At 43.2% G+C, this 24886-nt stretch overlaps 1 protein-coding gene across 1 annotated transcript in view; it reads right to left on the reverse strand.

Annotated features, from left to right (window-relative positions):
• Window positions 1-82: 82 nt before the first annotated feature.
• GPLD1 (glycosylphosphatidylinositol specific phospholipase D1) overlaps window positions 83-24886 on the reverse strand; it is a 58195-nt gene continuing 33391 nt past the window's right edge. The window contains exons 12-25 of the mRNA XM_023512290.1: window positions 19708-19828; window positions 17307-17446; window positions 15595-15781; window positions 12949-13059; window positions 11550-11624; window positions 11316-11472; window positions 10604-10745; window positions 9734-9815; window positions 9553-9646; window positions 7472-7648; window positions 6915-7075; window positions 4717-4743; window positions 4552-4602; window positions 83-1139 (exon numbers count right to left, since the gene is read on the reverse strand). Coding sequence (XP_023368058.1) covers window positions 1053-1139; window positions 4552-4602; window positions 4717-4743; window positions 6915-7075; window positions 7472-7648; window positions 9553-9646; window positions 9734-9815; window positions 10604-10745; window positions 11316-11472; window positions 11550-11624; window positions 12949-13059; window positions 15595-15781; window positions 17307-17446; window positions 19708-19828 — 1612 coding nt within the window. The 3' untranslated portion in view covers window positions 83-1052. The remainder of the gene's footprint in view (window positions 1140-4551; window positions 4603-4716; window positions 4744-6914; window positions 7076-7471; window positions 7649-9552; window positions 9647-9733; window positions 9816-10603; window positions 10746-11315; window positions 11473-11549; window positions 11625-12948; window positions 13060-15594; window positions 15782-17306; window positions 17447-19707; window positions 19829-24886) is intronic.

Raw genomic sequence — 24886 nt, forward strand, 5'->3', positions numbered from 1 at the left:
CACAATGCCTGGCGATTTTTTTTTTTTTCAGAGACAGGGTCTCACTCTGGCTCAAGCTGGTCTTGAACTTCTGAGCTCAAGCAATCCACCTGCCTCAGCCTCCCAGAGTGCTAGGATTACAGGTATAACTTCACCAGTGTAAAAGGAAAGAGGTTCTTCCATGATTGATACAAAATAGACTAGTTACTGTTTACAGATAATGATGGCTGTAGATGTTTAGTAATGCTAAAACCCTATGCTACACTCTTTCCCCTTAAGTGTGCCACACTGCCAAATTGGCAGATGAACTCTACCCTACTAAAAAAAGCCCAGGATCAGGTGATGTCAAAAATACCTGTTTCCTCCTGTTGGTCTCTCACTTAGTTGGTCCCTTGCAATAGCCTTTGACTCGGGCCAAATCTCCTTTTTGCTCTGGTTCTGTTGGCACAATTGTGGCAGCCAAATGCAACAAGGGTCCTTCATGAGATGACTTAAAACTAGTGGAGAATCACCAGGTTCATCAACTGTTAAAGCACCTGTCTCTACAAAAGCATTTGAGGACACAGATGATACAGTTTTTAAGTTTGTATATTTGCCCTTCATTATATAAAACATTGATAATAATCTTAAGAAAAGACTAAATCAGAAATGATTTGGGAGTGTGAAGTTATCCTAAGAGATAACCACAGAAAAAACTTTCCAGGCTTCAGAAGGACATAGGTATTCACAAGGAAGAGGAAATGGGTTGTACAACAGGTCTAAGCACACGCAATAAGCTAGGAAAGAAGAAAGGTTTTGCAAAGGGAGCCAGGAAGTAAACTTTGGAAGGGGCCCTGAATAACCAGAGAGGCTGTTATTTCACATACTCCTGGTGTAGTCATATAATTTACTGTATCAGATTTCCAGATAGTGTGGCTGTTAGTATGTGTCTCTACTCCCAGGAGCCCCACCTATGTTCAGGATGTACCATAGCTTCACTGGATGTGCCAAATGTGTCCACAAGAATGCTCATCCTGGAGATGACTGAGCGTGTTGAGAGGGAGAGGCCGAGTGGGAAAAGAGGAATGAAATCTTTAACTTGAGCCAAGGGTATAGATGTGAAGTGCTCCAGAGAGTCGAGCTCCCAAGGAACTCCTTCCAGCAGCAACAACAACTTGGTTCTGTGGGGGATATAACACAGAATTCAGGATTCACTTTCAACATCTGTTAAGTTTCTACTGCAGTCCAGGCATTGGGCTATGCTCTGGAAATACAAAGATGAACAAAACTTCGGCCAGATCTCATGGCTTAGACTTAAATGCTTCTTGACCTCCTTTATATGCCACTTTCTCAGACCTGTAGGTTCTAAAACACCACAGCTGAGGACGTTCACCCCAAACCTTCTCTGGCACACAAAGACTTAAAGGAAAGTACGTTCATGTGTGCTTATGCCAGAATTCTAGTTGTGGCAGAAAGCCAACAACACATGTGGAACAAGGACTTCCCAGGGCCTGCCATTGTCAGGGTGCTTCACTTCATACCGCCCCTGCTGCTTGAAACATTTTAGGACTCAGCTTTCAGAACTGCCTTCAGAACCTGCTACAAGTTCTTAAACGTTCTTAGTGGTGGCAAATCTTCAAGTTGAGTTTGATTGTGGAAATTGCTAGGAATTACTCTGAACCAACAAGGCTAGCAAATCAGCTATGCATGATCAAACTGCCTGGTGGTGGTTTTAGTCACAGCAGGGTATGATGATTTTTCATAGGTTTAATTTTGAAAACTACTGATGAAATCCAGAAATAATAATGGCTAAAATGTATTGAGCTTTTATCATGTGTCAGATATTATCTCTTAATACCCTAGTGTCAATTAAAAGGGAAAATCTAAACTTAAAAAGGAACCAAATATCATAGTAATTTCTTCTCCCTCTCTTATTTATGGAATTGCTCATTTATTAAATTTGCCTGTGCTTTGTCTTTGAATTAAATCTCCTCTTCATTTTCTGGTCAAACTACGCCCATTTCTAAAATCAAATCTTCCCTTGTTTCTTGCCCTTTGTGTGCCTATCGAGAGTCCAGACATCTTTCCAGATGCAGTGTGGAGCCTGAAGCTCCGCACGGCCTTCCCTGATCTGCCAGCAGACACTTCCACCGCAGCTGCTGTCTGACCGTCTGCCTTTGGCTCTTGGTCATCATATGTTGACCTGGATGGTCTTATGGATGGATGTGTTTTATTTTCCCATCTAAACAATATGCACCTGGGGACCAAGACCAGTTTGTTTTCCTTGTCTGCCCCTCTGGTGTCCAGTACACACTGAACTGAGCTCTTGACACACTCATTAGTTTCTGCTCTGCTGAGACTCACGAGTGACACAGGGGAGCCCCATGAGAGGTTTCAGACATAGGGAGACAGTGACAGCACTACTTAAGTAAATGCTGAGTCCTAATTCTAATTTGTTACTATCACTTTCATTACTTAATGCTCATGTGGCATAGAAAACAAAAAAGGGCACTTCAAAGTCATAACTTTTACTCAGGTCCCAATAAAAGGCTGCTCTGATCATCCTCTGATTGTGTCCAGTTTTTAAGCATGACATCTGATTTCCCTGTACACTTGGTGCTTCAGTGCCCCAATCTCAGGTATGTGCTAGGAAAATTAAGTAATTTTAATTATTATTTTTTTTTTTTAGAGAGAGTCTCACTTTGTTGCCCTCAGTAGAGTGCTATTGCATCACAGCTCACAGCAACCTCCAGCTCTTGGGCTTAGGCAATTCTCTTGTCTCAGTCTCCCGAGTAGCTGGGACTACAGGTGCCTGCCATAACACCTGGCTATTTTTTGTTGCAGTTTGGCCAGGGCTGGACCCACCACCCTCAGTATATGGAGCTGACACCCTACTCACTGAGCCACAGGTGCTGCCCATGAATAGAATTTTAAATAAAAACCAAGCTTATGGTATCAGGTATTCCAGTGACCAGACCTTTTGAAGATCCTTCCAAAAAGTTAATAATCCATTTTTCTGTTGTGATTAACCCTAAATTTACGATATCAGATATGCTTATAAAAAGATCTCCTGAATTGTTGGCCTCTGTAGGGAAATTTCACCACAATTTTTATAAGCAGGAGTCTTACAAGCCTGGGTATATACTCCAAAATCTATGAAGGCTTCCCCCAGCCCTTCATCCCACAGTTAATACTGTTCACATTATTTAGCTTTCAATACCATACTGATTTGCATTTTAACTTCCCATGTGTATAAATCTTACTCTTCAAGAGAAAAGGACTTTGCTTCTCTTTCTTTATATCTCTCATTGCCTAGGACGGTACAGTGTCATATCCTAAAGTGAATGAATGAATGGAATCAGAGGTTTAGAGGTATATTTTAAGGTAAAACTTTTTAATCTGCCATATTTATTAAAAATTAAAATATATACACTCTTTCATCTAGCAGTCCCACTTCTAACATTCACACCTTCAGGGATAGTTGCACTATTATGTAACAATATATATGGGTGCAGGGATGCATACTATAGCATAGTCTGTAATAATAAAAGAAGTGGAAATAACCTAAATGTCTATAAGAATGTGAACTGAAGAAATAAAATATAGTGCACCAGACAATAAAATACTATGCAACCATTGAAAAGAATCGGGTGGCTCTGTATGTACTTGTTTGGGAAGGAGGCAAAATAAGAGTATGTAAAAATGAAACAGGGACTAGAAGTATGTGTGTGTATAATGTCTGTCATACAAAAACTCTGAAAGTCTGGAAGAAGACACAGCAAACTGGTAACAATGGTTATCCTATGAGGCAAGGATTGGCAAACATTTTTTGTGACGGGCCTGTTAATAAAACTTTAGACTTGGTAGGACATGGGTCTCTGAAGTAACCAATCAATTCTGCCATTATAGCATGACAGTGGCCATAGATAATACATAAATGAGTGTGGCTATGTTCTAATAAAACTTTATAGACACTGAAATTTGAACATCATAAATTTCATGTCACAAAATATTATGTTTTGGTTTTTTTCCAACCATTTGAATATAAATGACCACTTCTAGTTCATGACCATACAAAAACAGGTGGCAGATTGGAGTTGCCCGGTGGACTATAGTTTGCCAAGCCCTGCTGCAGAGGATAAAATAGGAGTAAGTAGGGAATTTGTTCATCCCAAATGGGTGTTTCTTTTTGTGTGTTCCTCTATTTTTCAAATTAAAATGAAAAATAAAATAGAAAGTGAAGGCCAGGTGTGGTGGCTCACGTCTATAATCCTAGCACTCCGGGAGGCTGAGGCTGAAGCTTCAGCTTCCTAGTTCAAGACCAGTCTGAGCAAAAGCGAGACTCCATCTCTAAAAAAATTGCTGGGTTGTTATGGCAGGTGCCTATAGTCCTAGCTACCTGGGAGGCTGGGATAAGAGGATCCCTTAAGCCCAGGAGTCTGAGGTTGCTGTGAGCTATGACAGCACAGCACTCTACCTAGGGCAACAAAGTAAAACTGTCTCCAAAAATAAATAGATAAATAAATGAATAAGTGAGATCACCGAATACCAGCCCTAGAACAAACAGACATTAAGGGAAGTCCTTGTACTCACCTTTTGCTTGGACTTCACACTTACCAGGGAGCTCCCAAACCTGGAGCTTGCCTGTAAGACAGTAAGGGGCTTTTGAAAACACACCACACCATTTTATCAGCTTGAAAAGGAAAGGGCTTTTTTTGGTAGTTTTTCTTTCTTTAGTCCTTCAGAAAAAATACTTACTTCTGGAGAAATCAATACATATTGGGCCTAAAAGAAAAAAATTAGGAAGAAAAGAAGACAATGTTATTACCAATGTTTATGTGGTTTTTGTCAACCAAGTTTAATTACAACTTCACACTCACGTTTCTGTGTTTCTTGATGAGCTTTACAATGTGCCTGCCCTTTGCCCCCAGAAATGCTTATAGGAATATATCTCATTATCTGATTAAATATATCTCTAGATCTGATTAAAAATAATCAGATGTATACAAATGTTTATGTGAATATTATGTCATTATAACAGTTAAAATGGGAAATGGCCTAAGTGACTAGTAACAATTATTTAAATAACAGGTGAATAAACTATAGTTTATGTATCAAATATTGGGCAGCCAGTAAATATGTTGTAAAAAGTACCAGGTGACATAAAAAATGTTTGTAATATATCTGTAGGTTAAAACAAAACAAAAAACATGTTACAAAATTGTATACAAAATCATGCATAATGGCCGAGCACAGTGGCTCAGCCTGTAATCCTAGCACTTTGAGAGGCTGTGGCAGGATCGCTTGAGCTCAGGAGTTTGAGACCAGCCTGAGCAAAAGTGAGACCCCCATCTCTACTAATAATAGAAAAACCAGCTAGGTATTGTGGCAGACACCTGTAGTCCCAGCTACTTGGGATGCTGAGGTAAGAGGATGGCTGGAACCCAGGAATTTGAGTTTGCTGTGATGCCACTGTACTCTACCCAGGGCAACAGAGTGAGACTGTCTTTTAAAATCATGTATAACATGAACATAATTATTAATAAAAATACACATACAGAGTAATAGTTAAGAGTAGGCTTAAGGCTGGCAGTGAGCATTGGCTCACACCTAATTCCAGTGCTTTGGGAGGCTGTTGGTGAAGGACCGCGTGAGTCCAGGAGTGCTATGAATGTACCTCTGTACTCCACCTTGAGCAACAGAGCGAGGCTCATCTTTAGAATAAATAAATAAATAGAGTAGGTTTTAGAATCAGATCTTGGTTCACATCTCTGTTATGCCTTCCTAGCTGTGTGCCTTTGAATGAAGTTTTCTCTGACTTCACTTTATCTATAAATGGGCATAATAATCAACTTCATTGTTTTTTTTTTTTATTTTTGCAGTTTGGCCAGGGCCGGGTTTGAACCCGCCACCCTTGGTATATGGGGCCAGCACCCTACTCACTGAGCCACAGGTGCAGCCCCAACTTCATAGTTTATATACATAGTGTTCAGCATGTGCATAATAAATGGCAGCAACGGGATTCATAGAAAACATACTAGATGGATCCACTGTACAGGTTAACAGAATTCTGGGTAATTTTTAAATTTCTTCTTTGTACTTTTTTACATTCTTAAAAATGTTCACAGTAAAACTTCATTAAATTTGCAAGTTAAAAAATAATTCTTTTAAAAGAGACAAGGTCTTTTTCTGTCACCCAGGCTGGAGTGCAAAGGTACAACCAAAACTCACAGCAGCCTCAAACTCCCAGGCTCAAGCAATCCTCCCACCTCAGCCTCCCGAGAAACTAGGACTACAGACTTGCATCACCATCTCAGCTCACTTTTCTTATTTTTTTTGTAGAGATGGGGCGAGTCTCACTGTGTTCCACAGGCTGATCTCAAGTTGACTTGTAAAGATCCTCTAGCCTTGACCTCCCAAAGTGCTAGGGTTACAGGGGTGAACCATGGCACCCAGCTAAAACATAATTTTTAATTTTAAAAAATGGCCAGATATCTAAGTTCAGGATATATATCTCAAGGAAACTCACTTTATTCCTGAGAAAAGGAATAAAACAAAGCAACGACACACAAAAAACAAAAGAGTGGAAATTTTTACCAAATGAGGAAAGCCTGGTGAAAGAATAAAAGCATGGAAGTTTTAACAAAACTCCAGTGGCTGTGTTCTTGTCGTCTTTCCTCTGCTGTGGGCACCCACTAACAAGGCAGTGGCAGGCTGTGACCAGGGACCAATATAACGTAAGTCCAGTGGGACCTTAGTTCTGGGGGCAAAGGCTGCAGAACTACAAGAACTGCTAACAGCTGGGATTTATAAACACAGGCAAGTGACTGTGTCCTGATCCAGGACCTGTGAGCTCAGGTGAAAGTTCCAAGAGTTCACAGTGGGTGTAAGTTAACATGTAATCAAATTAGAGACCCTTCCCCAGTGGTGGTGAAGAATTTTACAGAAAACTTTACCTTTTCTTCTGGGCATGGAGTTATCCATGACTTGCATTTGCCTGTTATGTCACCAAGGGTGATGTGTTTGCCATTATATATATAAACACGACCATCTTCTCCCCCAATCAGTCCGGAAGTTACATCTGCTATCCTCAGTGGGGCTGCCATGATGACTTCATCTGTAAATAATACAAACCATCAGAAGGAAGTGTCTGATTCCTCACTGTCATCCTTCCTTGTTCCACTACTGGGTCCTAACCCGAGCTCCTGCAAATATTAGTGTCTCCTTTGAGTAACGTGCCCTGATTTCATCCTGGCAAAAGTCAAAGCCTTTTGCTTTCTATTTTGTCACTCATCAATAGCAATTATCATGGGTGACTCTCACGTTACCATCTTCAAGAAGTGCAACTCACTCTTGTACATCCAGCTCTGGTCTTACCTGATTCAAAATCTATCTAAAGATCCTAGGGCCACTGGGCTATTGATAGGCAGAGCCTCTAGGTTTTCCAATTAGGAGACTGGTCCATTGGGCAAACGGACTCCATTCTTGGCCAACGACCCTGCTCCTTTCTTACCTAAGCCATCATTATCCAGGTCACTCAAGTGAAGAACTCCACCAAATCGAGAGAAGCGGCGGTCTCCACTGAAGGTGCTGAGCAGGGGAGGCTGTGTGTCAGATGTGAGCGCATACATCCGCGTGGTTCCACCTTGATGCAAGGTCATGGTCAGGAAGGCGATTTTAGACACGTCATCTGAAATGAACCACAGTACCTGCCGGCATCACAAGAATGAAGCTGAAGGGCACTGAACGGAGTCCTATTGTGGCTTTGTGCTGTGGACCTCAAATGATGCAGATCACTCAGAATTCTATGGGACAGGGAGTTTTGGGGCTAGTCAGCTCTGACAGTTAGGGAGGCACAACTAGGTTGGGTACCAACAGTGAACACTGGAGGAGCTCAATAATTTCCCTTCAAATGGTGTTCCTTTTTCTGGTCTTTCCCCCTCTAATATATTCTCCACACAATCACCATTTTTTGGCTTTTTCTATTTTTTTGTAGAGAGAGGTCTCAGTCTTGCTCAGCCTGGTCTTGAACTCCTGGCCTCAAGCAATCCTCCTGCCTCAGCCTCCCAAAGTGCTAGGATTATAGGCATGAGTCCCTGCACCTGGCCATTTCTTTCTCTTATATCACAAAGTGCCTGTGTCACTCCCCTGACTCACACATCTAAATGTTAATGGACTTCACACTTCACAAAGCCTTATTCAATCTAACTCTTCTTACATTTCCAGCGATATTTCAGGCCACCTTCCCCCTTCACCCACACTTTGTCCATAATTAACCACAGCCCATTATATTTCATAAATCTGGGCCTTAAAACATGATGTGTTTCTGCCTGGAATAGATACCCTTCATTGACACCCCTCGAGCTGTATGTTCACAACCCTGCCAGCTATTCCTGCTTATCACTCAGAATTTGGCTCAGGTGTCCCCTTGTCTAGAGTAGGTGCCACTAACTTGTGCTCCCGTACTGTGCCCAGTGCCTTCCTAGTACCCATCATAGGACAGTATCATTTTCTGTTCACTTCTGGGTCTCCTGCTTCGGGCTGTCAATTCCATAAAATTCCATAAGTGATGAGCACATATCCTTGTCTTTCCATCCACTGGACCTAGCATGTAGCTTGGTTCCATACAAGCACTCCATAAGTGTTTTTTTTTTAATTTCAAATTAATATGAGGGTACAAATTTTTAGGTTTTATTGTTCTCACTTCCAAGGTAAAGTTCAAGTTGTAGTTGACTCCTTCACCAAGGGGGTGTGCTGAACGTTTTTTGAATTACCATATTTTGAACAAATTCAAAACAAATCTGTTAGATTTCTGCCTACAAACATGATCCTTTCCTTGTATTTTTGCAAACTTCCATAAGAAGCATGATTCACTGTTATAATCTGGGAGGAAGTAGTTTTACATTGTTTTTTAAAACTCTCTTTCACATAAAGTAAACACAATAATGGTTTATTAAAATATGTCCTCAGGGTGAACCTATTCCTCTTAAACTGATTTATTAAATTCTTCTCTGTCTCTAACCTCAATAACACAAGGACTTTAAAAACCTACTGAGTTGGCAGGGCATGGTAGCTCACGAGTGTAAATCCCAACAGTCTGAGAGGCCGAAGTGGGTGGATTGCCTGAGCTCAGAGGTTCAAGACTAGCCTGAGCAAAAGCAAGACTCCCATCTCTAAAAACATCCAGGTGTTTTGGCAGGCACCTATAGTCCCAGCTCCTTGGGAGGCTGAGACAAAAGAATCTCTTGAGCCCAGAAGTTTGAGGTTGCTGTGAGCTGTGATGCCACAGTACTCTACTGAGGATGACAAATAAGGCTCTGTCTCAAAACAAAAAACATACTGAGTTACTTTTATGTGTCATTTTAAAAAATCCTCTGAAATTGATATTTATAATTCTTATTTTGCAGACGGTGATAACAAAAGTTCAAAGAGGTTAACTAACTTTCCCCAAAATGACACAGCTTGCCATTAATGAAAAAAAGGAGTTTAAACCCAGATTTATCTGGGTCCAGATCTTATAGCTTTCCCCCAATACAACATGATCAAGGAGCCATGTGACTAAAACAAAGCAAAGTTTCTGGGTACTTGACGTACCTCGAGTTGGTGCCCCAACCAGCAGCACCTGTGTCAGCATCTCATTTATCATGACATGGCCACTAGACAGGGAAGTGCCCAGTTTTCCCATCGCCTGTGAAATGCAATAAATCAATGTTGGATAGCAGTGAAGGCTTCCCTGGGAGCGTCCACGCACCCCGGGAGGAAGGAATTACCATACCTTGTCTCCAGAAATGGTAAACCAGCTTTGGCGATTTGGGGGGAAGTAGCCATACACCCTCCCAAGACTCTTCTCGTCACCACTGTGGAATGAACGGCCCAGTTTAGAATGAAGCACACTGTTGCCGGGGCACAGGATTAAGAGGTATTCAGGTCCAAGGAAAGGAAATGCACCTCACCCCAGCCAGGCCTCCCTATGCACCCTCTGTCCCCGTGATCCTGGATCTGAAAGTATGGGGAGTGTCAGAGTTAACCCCAGCATCCAGGGTCTCCAGATGTTGTGCCAACCATTCTCCCTCCTGACTAGCAGCAAACACAGGGATGCCTACTGCTATGGGCGGGACACCGTTTCCCCCAAATTCCTGTAGCATCTCAGAAGGTGACTGCATTTAGAGACAGGGTCTTAAAGCAGGTAATTAAGGTAAGAGGTCATTGTGGTGGGCCCAAATTCCACATGACTGGTGTCCTCACAAGAAGAGATGAGGACACAGCCACTCAGAGGGAAGACCACATGAGGACACGGGTAGAGATGGTCATCTGCACACCAAGCGGAGAGGCCTCCAAGGAAACCAGCCCTGCCAACACCCCCATCTTAAACTTCCAGCTTCCAGAATTGTGCGAAAATAAATTTCTGCTGTTTAGCCCCCTCAGTCCGTGGTACTTTGTTATGGCAGCCCACGCAAACACATACACTCTCATCTGTCATCTGTCTAAATGTCTAAGGGTATTTTGCAGGCTTGCCCCAGTCTTAGCTTTTCCTTGGAAAGGTGTGAATTTCTCAGCTGTGTTTCCTGATCCCCACACTTCGTGGGCTCTGCAGCAGCCGGCACTTGCCCTGTGCCCACTGGTCCCAGCCCCATACCAGCCTCACCTACTGGTCTTCCTCCAGGTCGGGCTGCCCACCAGCAGCAAGGTTCTGTTGTCTACACTGGTGCTGTGAAGGGAGTATCCAAACCAGGCGAAGTCCTCCTCACCTCGCACCATCCAATCAGCTGCGTCCACGGCCAGCTTTGCTAAAGAGATGACCAGTCCCTTTTACTTTAACTGGGCTGGAAAGAATGAATTCTTTTTGTAGGCTAATGAGAAATGGGTTTATCTGCTGAGTTTCTTCCAGAACTCTCACATGGCCCCATGCTGACCCTTAGCACCCTGCCATCACAGATGGATCTCATACTTCGTACAAGAAGCATGTTTCTAAAGCGCACTTCTGTGGAGCGAAGGATGCTATTTTATTTATTTTTTTTCTTTTTTATACTGTGAACATAGAAGGATGCTATTTTAAAAGGCACTTCTTGGGACAGTCAGGAGCACCATAAGGAAGTTTTTGGTCCTAATCTTCTGTGTCTCTGTTTTACACAGAGACACTATGGAATAGCCTATGGGTCTTCTTTGGATCTGGATCAAGAAGTTGGGTCACTTTTTGTATATTCAGTGAGTCTATCTCTAACAGTAAGAGACTGTTGGAAAATGTTGGTGAAATGGTAGGGAATGAAGGGAAAGGACGTAAACAAATACACAGAAGAAGTCATTGCAGACACACGCAGAGCAGAGGGGCTCTGTCCATTCCCCTCATCAGACACTACCTTTGTTGCTCTGGCTGGGGCCAGAATAAAATGCAGCCACAATTCCCCTCTGCTTCCCTCCAGCTGGTGCAAAAGGGGAGCCAATCACCAGATCAGGCCTGCTGTCTCCATTGACATCTGCAGCCAAGAGTGTCCAGCCCAAGTTACAGTAGACGGCCTTAAGAGGAAACCAGGAAAGCATGTTTTACCCAGCGAGTTCTAGATTTCTGCACCTAGCTAAGATCACAGACATACCTGGCAAGAGATAGTGATGTTAGGGGAAGAAGACATTCTTCCTCGTTTGGAACCAAAGTAGATGTACACAGCACCCTAGACGAAAACAGCAAGCAGACCGACCATGAGGCTCGGGTATTTGCCTGAGAGCCTTAAAGTGACAATCATTCCCAATGTCTAGAAACTTAAGGACCAACAGAAACCCATCCTGTGCATTGCCACTGGGCTGAGTTTTTTTTAAAGCCTGCCACTTCCTCTGACCATTAAAACATAAACAAACAAATAAATAAAGCCTGTCATTTCCATCAGTCTCTGAGAGCCCCCATAGTAGAAACCACATCATCTTCCTCCTTGGCTCTCCAGGATCCTGCCCAGGATGCAACACACATGATTGTGCAGTGTGTTTGCAGAATGACTGACTCAATAAGTTCTGGCTCTTCCATGGGGCCAGCCCTGCCCTGGCCCACTGTACCTCAGAACACTAGCACACTGCATGTCCGAGGACACATGCTGTGCCATCATTCTGTGCCATGAATCAGTTCCTCTCACTGCTTGCCTGTCTCCATCTCCATTCATTCAATAAGCATTTCTTTTCCATCATGAGCCAGGTACTGGGTACACAAAGACAAGTAAGACCAATCTCTATCCTGCAAAGCTGGCAGACAAGTGATTACAACACCGCAGTGTAGAAGGGGTTACAATAGATGCAGGCGTGGGATGCTACTGAGGACAATTAGCTGGGGCTTCACTGGGGGTTAGGCGACACTTCCTACAAGAAGGGACATGTCACTCCTAAAGAAAGAGAGAATGGGCTTTTCAGGTAGAGGAAGCTGTATGAGCAAAAGTCCTAAAGTGACAGAGCCTGCCAGGTTTAGGAAGTGACAAATGGTTGGTGTGTCCAGGAGAGAAGTATAGGGAGGACAGGGCAGGAGGGGCCTGCACAAGGAGCAGGCAAGGCAGAGCCTTTGATTTCATGGTCACACAGGTGCCCGGACACTTGAGCCCTGCTGTGGTATGAAGTACATGTGGGAAGAGGGCGCTGGGGGCCACGGCCCAGGACCTCTGCCTCGGTAAGACAGCAGGTAACAGGCTGGGTTCCAAGCAAGATAGGAAAGGACTCCAGGAAGTTACCTCCTGCCGTGAGGACCAGAAGCTACTGATTAGTGGGATTTCTGCCTCCCTCCACTGGCAGTCAGCATCATGGGGGAGGAAAAAAGAGCAAAGTACCTGGTGGAATTGGGAAACTTTGAGGCTGAAGTAAGGCCAAAGAGGCAGGAACCGGTGCTACAAGATACCCCAAGGCCACGACAAGGACACACCAACACTCTGCCTGGCGTGCTGGCTGTCTGCTTTATTCCAGGGGCTCCCCCAGCACTGGCCTCCCTCAGGACCCCTTCTGCTCCCCACTTCCCCCACTTACGTTGTAAGTGAGCTGGTCGGAGGCCACCGAGGGAGCTCCCACGGCCAGGTCAGGAACGCCATCCTTGTTAAAGTCCAACACAGCTAAGGCCGAGCCAAACCGACCTGAGGGCTGAAGAGGCACAAGTTAATCCCTTGGGGCTAAGCCTCAGGTTTCAGAAGAGCAGGCCCCACTCTCTGGGGACAGAGAAGGCCTGGGGACCCCCCCACCCCATCACCCAAAGGCCAAAGCATAACATTGTGGCAACACATCAGTAGCAGTAGCATAGCTCTGCCCCGAAGACATTTTTGGCATGTGGGCCTTGAGGGGAAACAGAGGTGCCAGAAAGAAAAGAGTCGATATAGTCTGCACTGCACGAAGCATCAAACTCATCTTTGAAAGAATCTGAAATAAGAATTGCATAACAGCAGCCATAGCAGCTAACATATACTGAGTACTCAGGATGTTCTTAAGTCGTACTGTTGCAGGTGGTTGCTACTAGCTAAATAATCAACATTAAATAAATGCACTCAGCTCCTCTGTTGCAATGGCTGCATTTCTGTAGTTCATGGCTCCCACAGCAGGCAGCACAGGCGGAGAACATTCCCATCATTGCAGGAACTGTCCTAAGCACTTTTGTGGATTAAGGTTGGCATTATCCCCATTTTCAGTTTACAGATGGAAAGCTCTGTCTCTTCAGTACAATTTTCATCCAAGGTGAATTTTCTAGCTCTTTCTTGTCCTACTATCTAGAATCAGCCTAGACTTAAAAGTAATTTGTTAGATTCCTCAATCCTTTCACAACTTAACAATGAATAGCCTTTCACATGATGGTGCTTGCGACATAAGACACATGCCCTCATCCCCCCATCCATTATACGTTGGCTAATATCTCCACACCCATGTGCAATGGCTTCTGTGAGCACTGCCCCTTTCTACAAGGCAGAAACTTGACAAACAAGAGAAGACTGCTTGGAGACACAAAGCATGGCAGGGTGGGGACTAATAACCACTGAGGACCAGTTCATTTCATCACCATCAGAGGCTGCATCTTCCAGCCCTTCTGCAGGTCAGCCAAACACTTCCAGGAAGCAGGAAATTCCTCATTCTCCATGGTACAGATGAGGACTCAGGGAGTTTTACTGCAGCTTGAGCCAGAACGTATGTCTATGCCTTAATCTTGCCATCATCTAAATTATTGAAGATCAGTGGGGGAGAAGGGCACGTAGCCACCTCCTCCCTCGTCCCAGTGGAGATGATGAGATGATGAGAGAGCTGCCTCTCTCATTCCCTGCCTATATGAGCCCCAAGGATTAGACTTTACATAGCGGTCTGACAGGAACAGCTTTGTAGGAAGGTTAGAAGCAAGAGCATTGGATAGGTTTATTTTAGAAATTTCTTGTAGAGTGTCAAAAGGCTCCTCAAAATGCTGTCCCTCTGGGACCGTGTGACTGTACCAGTCACCATTCTGTACATGTTGGACTCAAGGCTCCTTTCACTACAGCCTAAACTAGATCATAAGCCATTGTACTTTTCATTTTTTTAAGTATGGTCAGATGTGCCATATCGTCTCTTTTCCTCGTGGCATTCACTTCATAATGCAAGGTTAAGTGACTTGCCCAGAACAAGAACCACGATCTGACCCCAACTGTAAGGTTCCTTCTTCTGGTACTTGATACTCAGAGCCTGCAGTGCCAGGCTAGTGTCACCCAAAGCTCCCACACTCCTCTGTGACTGGCAGTAGGGCTCGTCTGCCCCTTCTTCTTGCTGCTGTAAGGACTAATACCTCTGGTGTTTAGAAACTCTAGTACTACCAAGAAAAGAGTTAATGCTCAGACTCTGTGAGAAACATTTGAGCAATCATTGCAGATTTTTTCTGAGGATGAATAACCACTTAAACTAAGGAATAAAATCTGGGTGGCACATGTGGCTCAGTTAGTAGGGTGCTGGCCCCATATACTGAGGGTGGCAGGTTCGAACCTGCCCCGACCAAACTGCAACAAAAAATAGCCAGGTGTTGTGGCAGGCGCCTGTTGTCCCAGCTACTCACTCAGGAGGCTGAGGCAAGAGAATTGCTTAAGCCCAAGAGCTGGAGGTTGCTGTGAACTATGACGCCACGACACTCTACCAAGGGTGACAAAGTGAAACTCTGTCTCTTTAAAAAAAAAAAAAAAAGTAAAAGAAAAAAAAGAATGAAATCTGAACATAAGTCTAGAGTTTATTTAGTAGCAATGTACCAGTGTCAGTTTTTTATTTTTGAGAAATATACCATAAATATGTAAGATGTTAACATAGGGAAAATAGATAAGGGTATATGAGAACTCTTTACACTGTCTTTACAACTTCTCTGTGACCCTAAAATTCTTACAAAGGTTTATAAAGAGGTTTTGTATTATCAAGAAATAATATTCCATTTGGCCACTCAAAGTGTGAGTTCTAAACAGCAGGCATGTTCCTGGTAGACATTAGATAAAACACTCAGAGTTAATGAGATTAATGACATGAACGGAATTTGAAAAATAAAAAGTGCTACAGGCATGCAGGTGACCAGCTGTTCGTTATGGTAATTATTCCGGATATTGTTATTCATCTTGGAGAATCTGCCTCGCAATGCAAGCAGGGGCTTACTGACCACTGAAAGAGAGAAAGTGTGAGATGATGTCTTACCTGGAATCCCTCGAGGATCTCATTGGCCTCCTTGTCGAGGTCCAGGTCAACGGGGGGCAGGCCAAGGTCACTGCCATAGACAAGGTACACGCGCCCAATCTGTATGTGGCCAGTGCGGCTATAACCGGGTGCACCCACTATCAGGTCATCGTACCCATCCTGGTTGAGGTCAGTCGAGGTCATTGTCCTTAGGGAAGAGGAGGGTCCCACTGATGAACCCACTGAGCACTAGGGTTAACACTGTCTCCTGTTTCTTTTCTAGACCCAATGCTTTAGCTTGCTCCCTGATTTTTCCATCTTGCATGACTGTTGTGAATGTTCACTTCTGAGGCTGTGTTGTTTGTGTGATTTAGTCTCACTTTCTGGTGGGGGAAAACAAAACAAAAATGGATAAATCAAGGCCTCTGAGCATTTCTGGATCACAACCTGAGCAGATGAAAACTATCCTCACCAAGCATCAGGTCTTAAATGCAAAACCCTGAGGACCCAAAGAACAATCCAGGGCTCGTCCTGAGAACACAGCGAAAATTCACATCTAGCCAAGCCTCTCCCGCCAGTGGGGCAGGCCACTTTTGGATCTGCTCAATGCATTTCAATTTCCTGATCAAAGACAAGCTTGTGTTAAATGGGCTGTTGACTCTGACTACATCTACAGAGGGTGCCTGGGATTGGGCCAACTTGAGTGTCCAGTGTATTTAGTGGATGGGCATAAATGTGAAGCCATGACCTAAAAGTTATAGTGGGGCCAAGCCAAGTCAAAGGTTCAAATGTCACTACCAGGGCTGGAAAGACCAAAAGTCATTTGTTTATTTTAGTTCTTATCGCTACATAAGGAACAAATGGCAGAACAGAGGGAAATAGAAAGAGGAGTTTCTCAAGGCCATGGTGCTGCGGGAAGGCTAGGCACCTGGGGGAGCCGGGGATGTTCTCTGCCTCCCGAGGCTGACACTGGCCAGTACAGTCATAGGGAAGGCCCTGAGGACAGCCAGCCCTGCAGGAAGGCCTTTTGGGTCTCTCAGGAAGGCAGCTTAGAAGATCCATTACTTGTAAGTCCAATAAAGCTAGCATTTACCCTCCACCACCTGTGCTAGAGCTAAGTTAGTGGCCCCAAAAGGAAAAGCTATGGAGAAATTATTGAGAGGGAATGAAATACCTCTCGGGTTTAAAGAGTGCAGTTTAAAAAAAAGTCTTCGCCAAAACCTCCAGAAAAGTCACCTGGACTCAGTTTTGGTTGAATTTTAAAATCAAAGAAATCCCTTAACATTCTCTTTATAAAATTAGTGTGATATGCCAGGCTTTTACCATATGAAGTTACAATATTCAAATCACTATAACAGCTATCTGCTTATAAGTATATCTTTCTAATGTCTGATACATTAGATACATGTATCTAATGTTTTTAGATTGCAAAAAAAAAATAAAGTAATAACTCCACGAATATCAGAGCTTCACATATATTCTATGGAAATTTACTCTATAAATAATTCCAACTTTATTGTGATTATTTAGTAAAGTGAAAGCTCTTTGTACTTAAATATATTTATGTGACCACCTTTCAGGAGATCATGCCATCTTTACAATAACCACTAAATCAATGCTTGTGTTGATGATGAACTGATTGGAAAATAAGGTGCTAAGATGCATGATTTTAAAAAGTTGTTGAATGACTGAATAAAATGAAAACATTCACAAGTTAGTAAACGTATACATACCACCCAAGCCTTGCGTAGGGAACTGACAGAAAGTAAGATGCTACGGGAGTGGAAACATACTTCTGTGACTCCTGAGAGTCACCTGTAAATATTATCTTTAGGTTCCTTTCCAAAGCCTGGTACATAAAGGATACAGAATCCTGAAATTAAAAAAAAATTGTTATGAACAAAAAAAGACACATAGCATAATCAACAAAACCACTATTTCCAGTTAAAACTATTGGATTTTTGTGGTGGAAACAAGTTTTGACAAGTGCTTAAAAAAAAATTAATCCCTATCAACAATAAGATCATTTAGGACAGGCAATTATACAGTAGAATAGTACCCCAAACTTACACTGGGGGATGGCAAATTACAGCCTGAGAAGTCAGGGCCAGCATGAAAGAAAGGATTAGCTAGGACTTATCCCACACCGACTAAGTTGGGATGGTCTGTACTGATTTGTAGAACCTAATGGAACAAAACAATTTTTATGGAGTAAACATCTTTAAAAGATAAGTTCATTTGATCTAGAACTCTATAATTTTATTTGTGAATATATCCTTCTTTCCCCTGATGAATAAACTGGAACACCACCAGGACGCCAAAAATACGCTCTAAACCACATCCAAATGGAGATGCTGCTGGTTTTGCTGCCAGGCAAGCATGAGAAGTCATCTACAGAGTGCTGAGAGCTGGAGAATTTGGGAGACAACAAGAACCTCTGCCTGGGATGCGAATTGTTCTTAATATAGTTACTGCAGAGACACAAATGCAGCCTGGCGTAGCCCTGAGCAAGCTAGCTAGGCCCTAGATCCACCCAAGTTAAAGGGATACCAACTCTAAATCTATCCAAGAGTGACATGAACTCAGACCATACTTCTCAGGCCTGCTCCAGAACACAGCAGAATTGCCCCCAGACAGACCAGGCTCTGTAGAAGCACAGGTCATGACGATCCTACAGATAATCCTGCCTTCTAACCCTACTCACCCTACCCCCACCAACTGGCTGCCTGTCGATTGCTCATCCTCATGCCCAGCTCTGCCTGGCTCAATCATCTAGGAAGCATTTAATCAGCTCCTATTGTATGCCAAGCACCATAAAAGACACTGGGAATATAAAGTCTCTTCATATTTTTTTGCAAAGGAGATAAATCCAGATATGGAAAGACAAAATGATACATACTTTGATAGGGGTTCCCAGATCCAGGACTGGCTGTGTAATTTAAGGAGGTCAGCACACAATAAAAGGATGGAGCCTTTTGCTCAAAAATTAGGAAAAGTCTTAAGGCAGCAACAGCAGAGCATTAGCCTAATGGACCTTCTGTGTGACCACACAGGTTGCACACCCACAAAGCTGCCCCTGCACACCTCCCAGCACACCATTCACACGGCTGCCTAGGCCTTCCTCCTCATACTCAAAGCCCACCACAATCCAGTGTCTATTTACCTTCCCAAGCCTCTCGCAGTCCCTCTTATCTCTTGTCTTGGGTTCCAAGAAAACAGATACCCCAACATCCTGAAATTTCCCCAGTCAACTACCAAGATGTCTTCTCTCACGGATGAAATGCTATCTACTGTTCTGGCCCAACTCAAATGCTACTTCCTCCACAAAGCCTTCTCTGATGGCCCCCAGGATACAAATTTTCTCCCTGCTGTCCAATGATCCCCTTACCTCACCACAGTATTTGCTGCATTCTACTCATATAATGGTAATTTTTGTATTTGTTACCCTTATTAGACCGAAATTTTCTTTTTTCCCTTGCTACAGGGTCTTGCTCTGTCACCTGGGCTGGCATGCAATCCTCCTGCCTCAACCCTTCAAGTAGTTTTTGTTTTTTGTTTTTAAGAGATGGGGGTATCAGTCTGTCATTCAGATTGGAGTACAGTGGAACAATTAGCTCACTGCAGCCTCAAAATCCTGGGCTCAAGTGATCCTCCCGCCTCAGCCTTCCAAAGTGCTAGGACTATAGGCATGCATGCACCCCCATGCTCAACTAGGCTGAAATTTTTTGAAGATCAGAGTCTATTTCCCTTTCTTTTTATATCTCCCACTAGATTCTCTTCACTTAAAAGATGACCTCAGGGATAAATTTCATGTGCAACACTGTCACAGAGTCTGGGTCACCTTGGGCTCCAGACTTTCCAGAGTCACTGAGGTTTGTCTTTTTTTTTTTTTTTTTTTCAAAGGAGACAAATCCAAATAGGGCAGGACAAAATGATATGTGCTTTGTTAGAGGCTCCCAGGTCCCAGGGTGTCTGTGGAACAAATCACATTTATAGGCCAAGGGTATTGGCCAGTCTAGCACATGCTCCCCACGGGACTTCCCACGGATGACTCAAAGCAAGGGGTTCTATAAGACAAGATTTCACAATAAGCAGCATGCTCTTCTTTGTCAATTTAAAGCAGAAAATTCTTACCGGTGTCCAGGAATCCACACTAAAGAACACTCCTCTGTCAGTATAGTTTAAGTTTCTTTCAATATCTTTAATTAGGGATGAAGTCAAATTTCTGTGAAAATCATTTTTCTGCACTTTTGAGCTATTAAAGAGAGAGGAACAAACTGGATAAGACTGAGAAAACAACCAACCCCCTGAATAACTGAGCTGAAGAAGGTAGACCAAGTGAATCACATGTTGAAAGACCAGTAACATTTTAACATCTGAAGGTTGAAGGAACGAACGCAAAATTAGAAAAACTGCATTCCACAAAATCTTTCAGTTAATACACGCACATTTCCAAGGCCCTTATAAAAATTATTTCTTAGGCTGGGCTCAGTGGCTCACACCTGTAATCGTAGCATTCTGGGAGGCCAAGACAGGTGGATTGCTTAAGTTCAGGAGTTCTAGACCAGCCTGAGCAAGAGCTAGACCCATTTCTAAAAATAACCAGGCATTGTGTTGGGCACCTGTAGTCCTAGGATGCTGAAGCAAGAGGATCACTTGAGCCCAGGAGTTGGAGTTGGAGGCTGTGAGCTGTGACACCAGGGCACTCTACCATGGGTGACAAAGTGAGACTCTGTCTCAAAAAAAACAAACACACACACACACACATATATATTTCCTATAGCTTCAAAGTTTTACAATGGGAAGAAAAGGCTTGAATTCATTCCATATTAAAACAATTAAACTGCTATGAATATTTCACATAAAAGGTTAAGAAACAGGTACATAGCTGGTGGAGAAACTGGTATGCAGGAATACAGATTCATCTGTTATTGTTTGGGGGATTTTTTTTTTTTTTTGAGACAGTCTTACTCTGTGCCCTGGGGTTGAGTGCTGTGGCATCCTAGCTCGCAGCAACCTCAAATTTTTGGTTTCAAGTGATTCTCTGCTGCAGTCTCCCAAGTAGTTGGGACTACAGGCAGCCTCAAAAACATCCAGCTATTTTTTAGAGACAAGGTCTCATTCTTGCTCAGGCTGGTCTTGAACTCCTGAGCTCAGAAGATCCACTCAGAACTCCACTCACCTCAGCCTCCCTAAGGGCTGGGATTACAGGCATGAGCCACCACACCAGGCTTGGGGTTTTTTGGGTTTTTTGTTTTTGCTTTTTTTGAGACAGAGTCTCACTATGTCACCCTCGGTAGAATGTGGTGGCCTCAAACTCAAACTCTTGGGCTTAAGCAATTCTCTTGCCTCAGCCTCCTAAGTACCTGAGACTACAGGTGCCCCTGCAATGCCCGGTTATTTTTTTGTTGTAGTTGTCACTGTTTAGCTGGCCCAGGCTGAGTTTGAACCTGCCAGCTTGTGTATGTGGCCAGCGCCATAACCAGTGTGCTAGGGGCACCGAGCCATGTTGCTGTTATTTTTGAGACAGGGACTTGCTCTATCACCCAGAGTGCAGTATAATGGCACAATCATAGCTCACTGTAATTCCAAACCCCTGGGCTCAAGCTATCCCCTTGCCTTCACCTCCCAAATAGCTGGGATAACAGGCACCTGCCATGTGCCCAGCTAATTTTTGTAGTTTTTGCAGAGACAGGGTATCACTTTGTTGCCCAGGTTTGTCTTGAACTCCTGGCCCCAAGCAATCCTCCTGCCTTGGCCTCTCAAAGTGCTGGGATTAGAGGAGTAAACCACCATGTCTGATCCTGATTTATCTTTAAAGATCAATTGAGAAATGAAGATGAAACAAACTATTCTACTGACAGTAGACAACTGTCCTGGCTACCTGAAAATGAATCATCTCATAAACATGGCACTGAAATTTCTGCCTCTAAACACAGCCTCAAAATTCCAACCTCTTGACCAAGTCATCATTAAAACAATTGATGGCTGAGCCTAGCTCCCACAGTATGCCTTTATTAAAACACAAACCACGGCACTGCATCAGTTCTCACACTGGATGCTGTGGTCTAAATTGGTTCTGCTTGGAATGAAGTCTAGCCAAAAATGACACAGAAGTGCTCCAGGAAGGTTGGATTTGTCTCAACCCAAGAACATGATATTTTGGCCCCATCAGTTAGTCCACCTCCTGTAGCAGAATTCAAAAGAGCAGGTTTGGAAGGTTTTGCTGCAATGGATGATGAGGTGGTAACTTGTAATGAACCTGACCTAGGAGCAATTTTCCAAGCGATATTGAGCAAAGTGCAAACCAGCATAAAAGTGAATGAAGCATGGGCAGCACCTGTGGCTCAGTGAGTAGGGTGCTGGCCCCATATACCAAGGGTGGTGGGTTCAAACCCAGCCCCGGCCCAACTGCAACCAAAAAATAGCCGGGCATTGTGGCAGGAGCCTATAGTACCAGCTACTTGGGAGGCCGAGGCAAGAGAATCGCCTAAGCCCAGGAGTTGGAGGTTGCTGTAAGCTGTGATGCCATAGCATTCTACCGAGGGTGACATAATGAAACTCTGTCTCAAAAAAAAAAAAAAAAGATCCAGAGGAAACTTATCAATGGCAATTATAACTTTATAAAGTGCACGTCAGGTTCAGCGCCTATAGCTCAGTGAGTAGGGCACCAGACACATACACCAAAGCTGGTGGGTTCAAACCCGGCCTGGGCCTGCTAAACAACAATTACAACTGCAACCAAAAAATAGCTCGGCATTGTGGTGGGCACCTGTAGTCCCAGCTACTCGGGAGGCTGAGGCAGGAGAATCACTTAAGTCCAAGAGTTTGAGGCTGCTGTGAGCTGTGATGCCATAGCACTCTACCAAGGGCAACATAATGAGATGGTCTCAAAAACAAAAAAAGTGCATGTCTTAAATAATAAGACTTGAAAGTCAAAATTACTCCTTGATTCACAGGCTACAGAACAGATGCTGTATTAGCAGGCATGACAACATCCACCTCCTTGTACATCTCCATTAGAGCTCTTGGGTGATGGTGTTTATTCTCAATGAGCAATAACATTTTGAAAGAAATATTTTTTTTCTATGCAGTATGTCTCAATAGTAGGCTTAAAATATTCAATAAACCATGCTGTAAAGAGATGTAGAGCATAGGCAAAATACATTTAGCATAATTCTTAAGGGCCCTAGGATTTTTAGAATGGCAAATGAGTGTTGGCTTCAACTTTGAGTCACCAGCTGCATTATAATACAATAACAAGAGAGTCAGCCTGTACTTTGAAGCCACATATTGACTTTTAACTACAAACATCTTAGAGGGCATCTTCTTCAAACAGAAGGCGGTTCCATCTACAGTGAAAATCTGTTTAGTGTAGCCACCTTCATTACTGATCTCAGCTCGTCTCCAGGGTCATAGGCTGCAGCTTTGCCATCAGCACTTGCTGCTTCACCTTGCACTTTAATGTCATGGAGATGTTTCTTTTCTTAAACCTCATAAACCAGCTCCTGGTACCTTCAAAACTTTCCTTCTGAAACTTCTTCATCTCTCTCAGCCTTCAAAGGATTGAAGAGAGGTAGGACCTTGCTCTGGATTAGACTTTGGCTTAAGGGAATGTTGCAGATCGTTTGATCTTCTGTCCAGACCACAGAAACTTTCTCCATATCAGTAATGAGGCTGTTTCACTTGCAATCTCTCGTATGTTTATGGGAGTAGTACTTTAGTTTCCTTCAAGAACTTTTCCTTTGCATTTACAATTTGGATGTTTGAAGAAACCTAGCTTTCGATCTATCTTGGCTTTTGACATGCCTTCCTTGCTGACCTTATAATTTCTGGGTTTTGAATTAAAGTGAGAGACATGTGACTCTTCCTTTACTTGGATACTTAGGAGGCCACTACAGGGCTAGTGATTGACCTAATTTTAATATTGTTATGTCTCAGGGAATAAGAAGGCCCAAGGAGAGTGACAGAGGTGGAGGAATAGCCAGTCCATGGAGCAGTCAGGACATATAATATTTACCAGTTAAGTTCACCATCTCATATGGGTGCGATTCATGGCACCCCAAAACAATTAAAATAGTAACATCATTGATCACAGGTCACCATAACAGATATAATAATAATAAAAGTTGAAATTATGAGAATTAAATTATAAGTAACAGAGACATGAAGTGAATACATGCCAATGGAAAAATGTTACTAATAGCCTTGTCCAATGTAGGTTACCACAAACCTACAGTTTATAAAAAGAGCAGTCTCTATGAAGCACAATGAAACAAAGAACAATAAAACAGGGTATTCCTGTTAATAATATTGATAACATTATTGAATTAATGAATGGTTGTTGGTACCTGGCTCCAGCAGGAGATATCACCTCTTATAATACGAATCAGGCTTTATGGCATTCTTCCTAAGCAATTACCAGAAAGGGCTCTTCCCACCCTGTTTTTGTTGTTGTTGTTGTTGTTTTTTGAGACAGAGTCTCACTCTGTTGCTCTAGGCTAGAGTGCTGTGGCATCATCATAGTTCACAGCAACCTCAAAGTCCTGGGCTCAAGCGATCCTCTTGCCTCAGCCTCCTGAGTAGCTGAGACTACAGGTACCTGCCACAATGCCAAACTAGTTTTTCTACTTTTAGTAGAAATGGGGTCTTACTCTTGCTCAGGCTGTCTTGAACTCCTGAGCTGAAGCAATCTACCTGCCTCAGCCTCCCGGAGTGCTACAATTACATGTGTGAGACTTCTCACCCAGCCAATAAATACTTTTTCAGGGTGAAATTTGGTTTACATTTGTAAGTAACAACAAAAATAATGATAGTAATAATAACACTAACTACCAGTTAGTAAGCTACTGTGTGCTAGACATTTTACATTCACTATTACATGTGATCTGTCCCATAATTCTGAGAGCACGGATGTGGTTTTTTCCATTTTGCAAATGGAGGAAACTATGGCTCAAAAAAAAAGAAAAGAAAAGAAAATTAAGCAACTTACTTAAAAATTACCCAACTATAAATGGCAGAGCTAGAATTTAAACCTGTATGTATCTGTCCACAGATCCCACACTCTCAACCTCTACAGGGCATCTATTCCAAGGGAGATATTCTTTCTTTCTTTTTTTTTTTTTTTTTTTATTGTTAGGGATTCATTGAGGGTACAAAGAACCAGGTTACACTGATTGCCATTGTTAGGTAAAGTCCCTCTTAAAATTGTGTCCCGCCCCCAGAAGGTGTGTCACACACTGTGAAGCCCCAACCCCCCTCCCTCCTTCCCTCTCTCTGCTCTTCTCTTCCCCCACCCCCTCCCTCCTTCCCT

Source organism: Otolemur garnettii, unplaced genomic scaffold (assembly GCF_000181295.1).
Source record: "Otolemur garnettii isolate 467f Iridium unplaced genomic scaffold, OtoGar3 scaffold00026, whole genome shotgun sequence".
NCBI lineage: Eukaryota > Metazoa > Chordata > Mammalia > Primates > Galagidae > Otolemur > Otolemur garnettii.